This window comes from Osmerus eperlanus, chromosome 5, assembly GCF_963692335.1.
Source record: "Osmerus eperlanus chromosome 5, fOsmEpe2.1, whole genome shotgun sequence".
Taxonomy (NCBI): domain Eukaryota; kingdom Metazoa; phylum Chordata; class Actinopteri; order Osmeriformes; family Osmeridae; genus Osmerus; species Osmerus eperlanus.
In genome coordinates, this window is record NC_085022.1 from 13,332,432 (window position 1) to 13,343,638 (window position 11,207).

At 51.8% G+C, this 11,207-nt stretch overlaps 1 protein-coding gene across 2 annotated transcripts in view; it reads left to right on the forward strand.

The window, feature by feature from the left end:
* The window catches only part of sema3e (sema domain, immunoglobulin domain (Ig), short basic domain, secreted, (semaphorin) 3E), a 20,811-nt gene extending 10,147 nt beyond the window's left edge, over window positions 1-10,664 (forward strand). The window contains exons 2-17 of one of the 2 annotated variants that reach the window (XM_062461730.1): window positions 201-361; window positions 855-914; window positions 1,246-1,365; window positions 3,422-3,515; window positions 3,860-3,976; window positions 4,070-4,212; window positions 4,354-4,468; window positions 4,629-4,698; window positions 4,809-4,953; window positions 5,415-5,640; window positions 5,885-5,976; window positions 6,161-6,202; window positions 6,645-6,811; window positions 7,415-7,482; window positions 7,921-8,054; window positions 8,300-10,664. In XM_062461730.1, coding sequence (XP_062317714.1) covers window positions 201-361; window positions 855-914; window positions 1,246-1,365; window positions 3,422-3,515; window positions 3,860-3,976; window positions 4,070-4,212; window positions 4,354-4,468; window positions 4,629-4,698; window positions 4,809-4,953; window positions 5,415-5,640; window positions 5,885-5,976; window positions 6,161-6,202; window positions 6,645-6,811; window positions 7,415-7,482; window positions 7,921-8,054; window positions 8,300-8,839 — 2,294 coding nt within the window. In that variant the 3' untranslated portion in view covers window positions 8,840-10,664. Of the gene's footprint in view, window positions 1-200; window positions 362-854; window positions 915-1,245; window positions 1,366-3,421; window positions 3,516-3,859; window positions 3,977-4,069; window positions 4,213-4,353; window positions 4,469-4,628; window positions 4,699-4,808; window positions 4,954-5,414; window positions 5,641-5,884; window positions 5,977-6,160; window positions 6,203-6,644; window positions 6,812-7,411; window positions 7,483-7,920; window positions 8,055-8,299 lie in introns of both variants that reach the window. The other variant, XM_062461729.1, reaches the window with a different exon arrangement.
* The last annotated feature ends 543 nt before the right edge of the window (window positions 10,665-11,207 follow it).

An 11,207-nucleotide genomic window follows, 5' to 3' on the forward strand; every position in this document is an offset into this window, starting at 1 on the left:
AGAGATAACCGCGGCTCTGTACAATCCCCTGAGAGAACAGCTGAATCACAACCATGTGCTGTGTTGTGTGCCCAGGGCCACGGTGCTGCCTCCACTCTCACATGAGCAGGGTGCTCCAGCGGCACCCATACTTAGGACTGTAGTTTGTGTGAAACGATGCTAACCTTGCATTGTGTGCATGCGTGCGTGTGCGTGTGCAGAGCTATGGGAGCTGAACAGGACGTGGGTGTTCCAGGGGCCCGGGTCCTCCCTGCAGCCCAAGACCATGCTGCTAGACGAGGGCCACGAGAGGCTGTATGTAGGGGCCAAGAACACCCTCTACTCCCTCAGCCTGGAGAGGGTTGACTCACACCACAGAGAGGTAGGTGTGTGTGAGCGCGTGTGTGTGTGTGTCCCGTCTTGAACCTTTAGAACCTTAGGTCAGAAGGTTACCCAAACACAGTTTATATGTTGGGGTGAGAGGGGGGTCCTCAATATTTCAACAGGGTCACGGAGTGCATTATGAAGCATTGACGCAAAGCAGAGCTTCTAACTTTCGAACTGCTTTTTCGGGAATAGCAACCCATGAACAGCACTGCCATGCACCAGTGCAAACGGATACAATCGTTTGACCATGTTAATGAGCCATTCTTTATCACATCCTCTTGTGTCCTCTCCACGGATGGAATTGCAAAGGAATGGGTCTAGCTCAGTGATACAGCAGTTCACTACAGATCGAGAGGTCGCAGGTTCAAATCCCCCCCCGCCTACGTTGCTTTGGATAAGAGTCTGACCTGCAGTATGGCTGGGTCATATGGTGATGGATTAGGTCAGACTGTCATGTTTATCTTTGTGTTGGCCTCTCCTCTCCCCAGATCCAGTGGGCCAGCACAGAGATCCAGGTAGAGGACTGTCTGATGAAAGGCAGAGAGAAGGTACAGTGATACCGCAGCACGTACAGAAACACTGTGCCTGGGAAAGTTACACAGTTACATGACATGGGTGTGTTGCTTGCCTCGGGTGAAAGCACTGACTAAATTGCTCAAATGTAAATGTACAGTCAAGCTAACGCCATGGCTTGTTCGATACACACATGTATATCCCCATGGCGGCTGCATATGCAGCATTTCAATGAGAAAAATCAATCAATCACCATCCAGCACAGATCCAAAGAGTGAGAATTGGTCTTCCTCTTCCTCCGCTGTCTTCTAACCCTTCATCACCTCCCTCCCTCCCTCCCTCCCCCCCCCCCACGTCTCTCTGCAGCCTGAGTGTGCTAACTACATCAAGGTTCTGCAGCAGTTCAACCACACCCACTTGCTGGCGTGTGGGACTGGAGCGTTTAACCCTCTGTGTGCCTTCGTCAACGTAGGGCACGTCGGTCAGGTAAGGCTGGGGACTGGGTGGACCCGTGTGTGTGTACAGTACATGTGCACGGTATGTGTATGAGTGTGTGTGTGTGTGTTAGTGTTGTGTGTCTGTGTGTGTATGGGGGGTCAGCGAAGGAGGGCGCAGTGAGTTCATCCGGTGTCTCCCTGACTTTAAACTTGAGACTTTCAAGCTCTTCGCTCTCCTGCATCAGCGAGCCTCGTGCTTGGAATGACCTGTAAAGCACTTAACACATCCTCCAGCTGACCGGTGTCTCCTCAGAGGCAGTGGGAGGACACGAACGAGAGAGCAGCAGAGAGCGTCTGAGGGAGAGAGAGTATGTGTATGTGAGAGAGAGAGAGAGAGAGAGAGAGAGAGAGAGAGAGAGAGGGTGTCTGTGTGTGGGTGAAGAGAGAGACAGAGAGATGTAAGGGGAAAGAGAGTGCATGTGTGTGCATGTGAGAGAGTTTGTGTTTGTGTGTGTGTGTGTGTGTGTGAGAGAGAGAGAGAGAGAGAGAGAGAGAGAGAGAGAGAGAGAGAGAGAGAGAGAGAGAGAGAGAGAGAGGCAGAAAGAAAGAGAGAAAGTTAGTTTATGAGTCCTCCGGTGTAGAGGGAGTGTGTTTGTTTGACTGAGCTTCATCCAGTGTCTGAGCAGACCTGGCAGGAAAAGCAAACAGCAACACAGTCCCTGGAGAACCATGTCAGAACACACACCACAACAGCAGAAGAGAACAAGAGGGAGAACTCTCTCAGCAAGAATTTCTGTTTAAACTCTTGCTTCGGTCAGGTGCCTGTGTGTGTGTGTGTGTGTGTGTGTGTGTGTGTGTGTGTGTGTGTGTGTGTGTGTGTGTGTGTGTGTGTGTGAAAGAGGGAGTGGTTTTAAAAATGTGTGCTTTCATGCGTGCATTCTTTCATGTGTGTGTGTGTGTGTGTGTGTGCGTGCGTGTGTGTGTTTGTGTGAGTGGCTGTCTTACAGTTCACATTAAACAGCTCCCTTGGCGTGTGTATCTGTGATGCGTCTCTGGTGTATGAGAGTGAAGGGAGAGGGGAGAGGTGTTCACCCTACATTCCAACCACCATACAGGGCGGTCACACCTCCAAAACATGAACCACATTGGAAGACGCCTGTCATTTCACAGGAATGTTGTAAAAAAAAAAAGCCAGAACTTCACACTTGCTTGCATGGCTTGAATTGCACTGCTAGGTCAGTAGGTTTCCTCTAAGACATCCATGAGGCCATCACTGAAGACTATTCTAACTCAGTTCTAACAGTAACGGATTCTTTAGCACCAGGACATATTTTGTAATCCATTTTCAATGCTGGTTGGTTCTTCTTGAAGGAGCGGTTTGGGTAATGGATGGTTTGAGGTAACCAGCAGTTGGCTACAGTGCTGTGCAGGGTAACAGAGTGGCTCAGCAGGGGGTTCCAATGGCACCCATTAATCAATATTAGACATGCCTCTTCTGGTGGCAGTCACTAACACTCAAATCTGGCCTCAAATGGTCTGTGTGTTAACGTGCCTGAGTGTGTGTGTGTGTTTGTGGAGGGGTGTGTGCGTGTGTGTGTGTGGGGGGGGGGTTACCTGCTGGGCTGAATGGTCAGATGAAACCGGTAAAGTCAGTGAGTTTCTTCCTCTACAGGAGCTGGAGAGAGGTGGCTGTGCACATTAGAACAACACTCCTTCATTTGGTCATCCATCACTCCTTGTCTCATCCATCTTCCACTCTCAATCTCATTTATCACCCTGACTTCCTTCCTCCCTCCATCGTTTTCTCTCTTAGACCTCATATCACCGCCTGGGGTGAGAGTCTGGATGCTGTTAGAGCTCACATTCAAGGATTTGAACCCTGAGTGGAGTTGTGTGTTCAAGTCTGTGTGTCTGTGTGTGGTGTGTGTTCAAGTGTGTGTGTCTTGGGATTTGTGTGCGTGCGTGGATCTGTGTGTGTGTATGTTCTCTGTCTACTTGTGTGTGTGTGTGTGGGGGGGGGGTGAGTGTGTGCGTGCGTACATGGTGTGTGCATGCTCACAGTGCATGTTTGGGTTTCCCCTGTTCTGACTGTGATCGGCCCACAGGACAGGCAGTTTGGTCTGGAGGACAGCAGCGTCGAGAGTGGAAGAGGACGTTGTCCGTATGACCCCAACAGCCCGTGTATCTCCACCTTCTCCAGTAAGCAGCCACGCTCGCAACTCGCATTCCCTTCTCATCAGTCTCTCTGCTTCTGGCTCTTTCTCTCCCTCCAAAACGTCCTCTCCCATCTCTGCTTTCTCCTCGACATACTTGTACACGGTGGTGAACAGCTTGACCCATGTACAGACTGCTTCTGCCTCGTAATTTGAGTAGTCAACCCTGCCCAGGGTCTGCTAAAACCCTCTGCGACTGCATGTTTACCATGACTCAAGGCTGACGCGTACTTGGAACGACACTGCCACCAAGTGGCAACACCTGTCAAACACAGGAACCTGTCCTGAAGCGATCGGGGGGAATTCTGAGGTGATGATTTGCTGTTGCAGATGGGGAGCTGTACATGGGCCTGTACACAGACTACTGGGAGAACGACGGGGCCTTGTGTCGCCTCAACAACCAGAGCTACACGCGCACGGAGAGGGACGACCGGCAGCAGCTCAACGGTCAGCGAGGATGAGCACTCCGCAGAGCACACCGCAGCCCTCTGTTCTGTCTTACCGATCTGACCCCGAGGCCTGTCATTCCTTTTTCCTCAGAGCCTAAGTTCGTAGGTTCGGCTGTCATCCCGGACAACGACGATCGGGATGACGATAAGGTGTATTTCTTCTTCACCGAACGGGGGATGAATGCCGAGGGAGTCAACAAGGCTGTGTACACCCGTGTTGGTAGAGTGTGTGCGGTAAGACCACACAGTCCATTCCGTATTGTTACTTCATTTCATTTCAAATGACTTACGATGGGTAGACATTTTGGGGATATTCTCTAAATGTACACGTGTCATGTAGGGCCCCCATGACCTCTCTCTCTCTCTCTCTGTCAGAATGACCAGGGGGGTCAAAGGATGCTGGTGAACCGCTGGAGCTCCTTCCTCAAGACCCGCCTCCTCTGCTCCGTGGCTGGGCTTAACGGCATCGACACACACTTCGACGAGCTGGGTGAGGCATCGTGTGTGTGTATGACCATGTTTGTGGGTGACACAGACGGGTCTTGGGGACATGTTTCTGTCTTGTTTTTTTGTACGCTGACAAGTCAGCACAAACAATGATTTTGTTGCGGGAAAGTCCTTTGATTATGGTCTTTTTTTTGGCTCTTCAGAGGATGTGTTTGTGTTGGAGACCAAAGATAAGAAGAATCCGGAGATATTTGGCCTCTTCAGCACCACTAGGTGAGGCAGCTCTGGCTGTAGTGATAAACAGGTTCAGGAACAGATTCAATCGCTTCGATCTCCATCTCTTCTTTTCCATCCTCAACCCCTCCGCGCTGTCTCTCTCTCAGTGCTGTGTTTAAGGGCTACGCGGTGTGCGTGTACCACATGGATGACATCAGGGCAGCGTTCAACGGCCCGTTTGCCCACCGGGAGAGACCGGAGCACCACTGGACCCCCTACGAGGACCGGGTCCCCTACCCCCGCCCAGGATCTGTGAGTCCCGCAGCCCCCACACACCGCTACACCATCCGCCCCCTGCTACATCCGCAACCAAACAGCCTTTCTGACCCTGTCGGAAGCCTTCGGTGAACCTGACACGAACAGAGTCGTGAGGTCGGTTGTTTTGACATCCGGGCCTCGGCCCGGGGTCTGGGTCTGTCGGTGGTTGGTGTTTGCCCTTTGAGACGGGGAGTGTCTGTGAACGGGCCAGGAGGAATGTCAGACCTGCCGCAGCAGCCCTCGGCAGGTCACCTGGGGACGGGGGCCGTGACGTGGGACTCCCAGGCAGGAGCCGTGTCGGCCTGGACACAAAGAGGGGTCTCTTTCCTGCTGCTTTGTGGCTTTGTTGTTTTACACATGAGGTGAACAGTAACCTCTATCTGGCATGTGCATCTCTTTTTTTTGCACCCCCCCCCCCCCATTTCCCCCCCCCCCCCTTCTTTCCCTCTCTGCAGTGTGCCAGCAAGGTGAACGGAGGAGGGTTCTCCACTTCCAAGGAGTTCCCAGATGAGGTTCTGCGTTTCGTGCGCTCCCACCCCGTGATGTACCGGCCGGTCCTCCCGCTCCATCGCCGGCCGGTTCTGCTGCAGACGGAAGCAGGGGGCAGGAGGCTGACCCAGATCGCCGTGGACCGGGTGCAGGCCCAGGACGGGCACTACCACGTGCTCTACATCGGCACAGGTACGGGCAGAGGGACGGGGTGCGGCAGGAGAACACCCGGAGCTATGGACACACGGTCTCGAACAAGTCCAGCAGTTGTCGGAGACTGGTTGTCAACAGCGTAGCGTCGTCTTGAAAGGGAGCTCGCGTCGCTTACAACCGGGCCTTCGACCGGACAGGATGACTGCTTGTAGTGCTGAGACAGCTGCTTTCTCTCCCCCCCCCCCCCCCCTTTCCCTTTCTGCCCCCCCCCCCCTCCCCCCAGGAGACTCTGTGGTGCTGAAAGTGATCCCCATCTACAACTCCGACACGGACAGCGTGGAGGAGGTGCTGCTGGAGGAGCTGCAGGTGTTCAAGGTGACGCCTCCGTCACACGGACCACACCGGAGCCGTCCCCCTGCTGGTGTCAGCGGTGACGGCGCCGCTCGACGGATGTGGTGCAGTGTTGAAACGGGATGTTCTGAACGTCGACGCCTCCGATGAAATGTGAATTCTGCAGCTGACATGTGTTGTCGTTGTTGTTGTGTTTTTTTCGGCGCAGGTTCCCGTGCCAATAACTGAGATGATAATATCAGCCAAACGGGTAAGACCATTTACAAAAAGAGGAAGACAGAATGAACGAATGAACGATTGAATGAATGGATGAATAGATGGATGGATAGATGAACGAGTAAAACTGCAGTACTCGTGTTTAGCCACAAGGTGACACCGCAGTGCTCAATATTGACAACACGTCAATGACGATATCGTGATACTCGTTATAGGAAATTTACATTTACATTTAGTCATTTAGCAGATGCTCTTATCCAGAGCGACTTACAGTAAGTACAGGGACATTCCCCCCGAGGCAGGTAGGGTGAAGTGCCTTGCCCAAGGACACAACGTCATTTGGTTGGCATAGCCGGGAATCGAACTAGCAACCTTCTGATTACTAGCCCGATTCCCTCACCACTCAGCCATCTGACTCCCCTGAAATTACGTAAGTAGCATGTTTACTAATGGTAGGGGTGATGTGGTTTCCACAGCAACAGCTGTACGTGGGCTCCGAGGTGGGTGTGGCCCAGGTGAAGCTGCATCAGTGTGATCTGTACGGGTCAGAGTGCGCTGACTGCTGCCTGGCTCGTGATCCCTACTGTGCCTGGGATGGTCTCACCTGCACCAGATACTACCCTGCTGGAGTCTATACCAAGAGGTAACACACACACACATACACACATGCACTCACTCACTCACTCACACACTTGCACGCTCACACATTCACTCACACACTTGCACGCTCACTCACTCATTCACTCGCTCACACACTCTCACACACTCGTATTCGCAAACACACTCAAACTCACGCACTCACCTCACACACACACACACACACACAAACACACACACACACACACACATACACAAACACTCACACCAACAAACGCACACAGAATCGTACATCAAATTATTCACGGGCCGTCGCATGTTCCTTGTGTAGGCGCGTGACATATTAACGGTTAACATGTTTCCTAGCACCTCTGTCAAACCTCCGTCACTCTCTCCAGCGCCTGGAGCTCTCTCTGGAGCTCTATCTAACAGTCCCTCCACTCCTCCACCATCACAAACACAGCCCAGGCAGACTGGGAGAGACATGCCAGACAGATACGTTATGTAATGCCAATCAGTATTCATATTTGTTCCCTTTCTTCGTTTGTCTCTTTTTTGTCGCCCCCCCCCACCCCCCACCCCCCTGCCCTGTCTTGCCTCCTATCTCTGATTCCGTCTGTCTCTCCCTACCCTCTCTCAATCTCAGTAGACGATTCAGGCGCCAGGATGTTCGCCATGGCAACGCAGTCCAGCTGTGCAATGGGCTTCAGATTGATGGTTAGTGTGTGTGTGGCTGTGGCTGTGTGGGTGTGTGTGTGTCTGTGGCTGTGGTTGTGTGTGTGAATTTGTTGGTGTGAGTGCCTAGATCTATGGCTGTCACTCAAAACTCCGGTCCCTTAAAGGCAATGGGAAAGTTAATGGGATAGTGATTTTTTTAGATAATGACCATCTTTGTGGACTGGAGTGAGGATGATAGAATGTGACCTGACCCTGAACTATGGCCTTTGGCTCAGGAGATACATGTCTGCGTGTGAGAAGAGATTGTCTCGCTGCCAAATTGTGAGACAAACTTGCACGAAATGAACTCTCTCTTCGGCTCTCTGTGTTCAAATGTGACAATACAACATGTAGGAGGATTGACTGTCATGTTCCAGTAAATCCCCTCTTTACCTGTCATGTTATCCCCTGTGTGTGTGTGTGTGTGTGTGTGTGTAGAGGAGCAGTGGCAGAAGGCACAGGAGAGGCTGGTGTTCGGGGTAGAGAGTAACAGTACTCTGTTGGAGTGCACACCCCGCTCACTGCAGGCCAGAGTTCTCTGGTTCATACAGAGAGGACCGGACAGAGAAGAGGTGAAACACACACACACACGACAATGTACAGACACACATCCACACAAACTGGAGGGAGAGACTCACACAGACATGTACACACGCCAACGCACACACATACGGACACCGACACGCACACACGCGCGCGCAAAGTCGAACGCCAACAGGATACGGCCAGCAGAGATACGAAAAGGCGCGCTGCGATTCCTCCACTCAACCCCCCTCCCTCCTCCTCTCCTCTCCTCCCTCCTCTCCCCCCCACCCAGGTCCGACCCGACGAGCGCGTGGTGGCGACCTCCCACGGCCTGCTGTTCCTGCGCGTGCGGGCCACAGACGCCGGCGAGTACGTGTGCCAGACGGTGGAGCACGGCTACGTGCACACGCTGCTGCGTGTGGCCCTCCGCGTGCTGCCAGGGGACAGGGTGGGCGCCATGCTGCGGAGGGACGCGCAGGCGAGGGAGGGAGAGGAGGAAGGAGACGCCGGGGACACCCCCTGTCAGCCCTCCCCGGCCGGCCCTCCCGGCCCCGGCGAGAGCCCCGGCTCCAGGGTCCCGGGGGCCCCTCCCGCCCCAGGCCCGGGCCCTCACTCCAAGCTGTGGTACAAGGAGTTCCTCCAGCTCATCGGCTATGGAGACGCCCAGCGGGTGGAGGAGTACTGCGAGAGGGTGTGGTGCTCTGACAAGAAGCGCAGGAAGAGCAAGGCGCCACAAGCCAAGCGGCGGTACGCCTCCCCGGGGGGGGAGAAAAAGGCTCGGGCGAGGGGGGAGCCATCCCACAGAGCCCCCCGACACACCCTGGACACCTGAGGGGAGAGGAGAGAGCAGAGAGACGGCACAACACCCACTATAGGTCACACTCACTCAGGGTTAGCAGCAACTGAAAGGTCTGCGACTGCCTCTTCAAGCGGAGCAGACACACAAAAAACACACACGCAACCCTTCTCACTAACACATCGGAACAGGGTTTTTACCTTGCTGCGTTCTGAGCTGTAATAGTCCCCCTCCTCTGCAGACCTATCCCCTGGTGCTAGCTCTCAGTAGAGGACCTGACCTTCAGCGCGTGGAGGAGATGAACTGTGGAAGAACGACATTGACTCTGACCTGGAGAGACAGAACAGGCCTTGGCTCCCCCAGACTACAAACACACATACACACACACACACACATACAGGACACTCCAACAGACACCTGTTCAATTCAGAACAAAGATAAAACTGACTAGGCTTGAGAATCACATCATGAATCTTCGATGTTAACAGGTAGTGGTCATTTCTCCTCTGTACAACTAGCTAAATTATTTCTTAGTGATAGGTTTCTGACTTGTGTTTGGTAACTGTTTAGATTTCAACTATTAAAACTGGAACTGTGACACTGTGTTTCCCTTACTCTCATAGCTGGATCCATATTGTAAATTGTTACAATAGAATAGATAGTCATACTGTAGAATGCCTATGTTTGCAAAGTAAATACGTTGTGTCATTTTAGAAAATCTGCGAGTCAATGATGTGTACAAAAGCTTAAATAAGCCTAACCTGACCTCACATTACAGCAACAGTACCACTTCAAAACTGCATTGTGTGTGGTTGTGGTCCACTTGTGGCAAACCTTAGCAAACGACTAACCTATTTGAAGTCCCATGTCCACTGACGGCACTTGAAAAGTCCAGTAGACAGAAATTGTTCATATTCTATGTAAACATGTCTAAACTGTATCAATCACAGCATGTGTGGTTTTATAAATGTGCTGGCTGTAGTGTATGTACTATTAAAGTGCCACCTGCAGGAGCTCTGTATGCAGGGCAGACAGTGTGTATCAGTCTAGTACATGTATCACCTCTATATTCATCTTTCATCGTGTGACAGAGGCGGCTGGTTAGTATTCCTGTTTGAACCTACCCTGCTCTCTCTTTCTCTCCCTCAGTCTCCCTCTCTATCTTTGTCTATGTGTCTCATCTTTCTCTCTCTGGCTTTCTCTCCCTCTCCCTATCTTTCTCTCACACACTCTCTCTTTCTCTCTCACTCTCTTGCTTTCTCACTCTGCCACGCTGTTTCTCGCTCGTGGTCTCCCTCTCCGTTTCTCTCTCTCTCTCTCTCTCTCTCTCTCTCTCTCTCTCTCTCTCTCTCTCTCTCTCTCTCTAATGATGCCGCAGATGGAGTTCATAATTACCTTCCTTGACACCAATCTAAGGCACCACATTTCTCTGGGAAAGAAGGAGGGAACGTTTCAAAGCCCACCCGAGCGTGTCATTGGCTGGAACGTGGAGTCAGCCTCATGAATATTAAAGGGAGACAACAGCATCCCAATCTGACAAGGAAGCAAAATACATCCTTTTAATTCAGTCTTGCGTGGATACGGGTGTTATATTTTGCCGGCGCCCATTTGTTCTCCTTTTCGTTTGACGTTGTTCCCTTTATTGTCCTATGTAGCATGTTTAGTGGTTTCGGATCTGACCCACTTCAAATGTTCCTCAGGTGTATTATGTATGAGTATCTTGGAGAGAATATTTAGCACTCCTGAGAACCCTGAACTACTAACCCCCCTTGGTTGTCCTCCCTCTGGGATAGTCAAAAGTGGAACTGTTGTCTCCCCACCTCTCGCCAATACCTGTCATTCAAAAGATGTATTGTCTCTCCCCGGTCTCACCTCTAGGATTCAGACATCAATAATGTTGAGAACAACACACACACACACATACACACATGCCAACAAATACACACACACACACACACACACAAACACACTGGACTGAACACTTTTTCTATTACTCACTTTGACAGTCTCTTTTTCATTTACACATACTCACACAAACACACACACACACACACACACACACACACAAATACAGCTGAACCTCATTTCAGAGGTAATGAAACAAACAGGCAGCCTTATATCCTAAAATATAGAATCATTCTCAATAGATCTGCATAATCACTAACAATGCATGGCTTCTCTAAAATGCTGGTGAATGACACAGTGTGGAGCTGACACCAATTCTACAGTTGGACCTACCTGTGCCTGTGGGGATATGGAGGCATCTGAGAGGGGAATTCACACCTCTGATTCCAATCCACTGGCTGCCATGGCAACTAGCTTTGAACCCCCTTCAATCCCCACCTGAACACATTCCTTCCTCCGTGTGTGCCGCTATGAGCCCGGCCGTGGAAGCAGTGGTGGT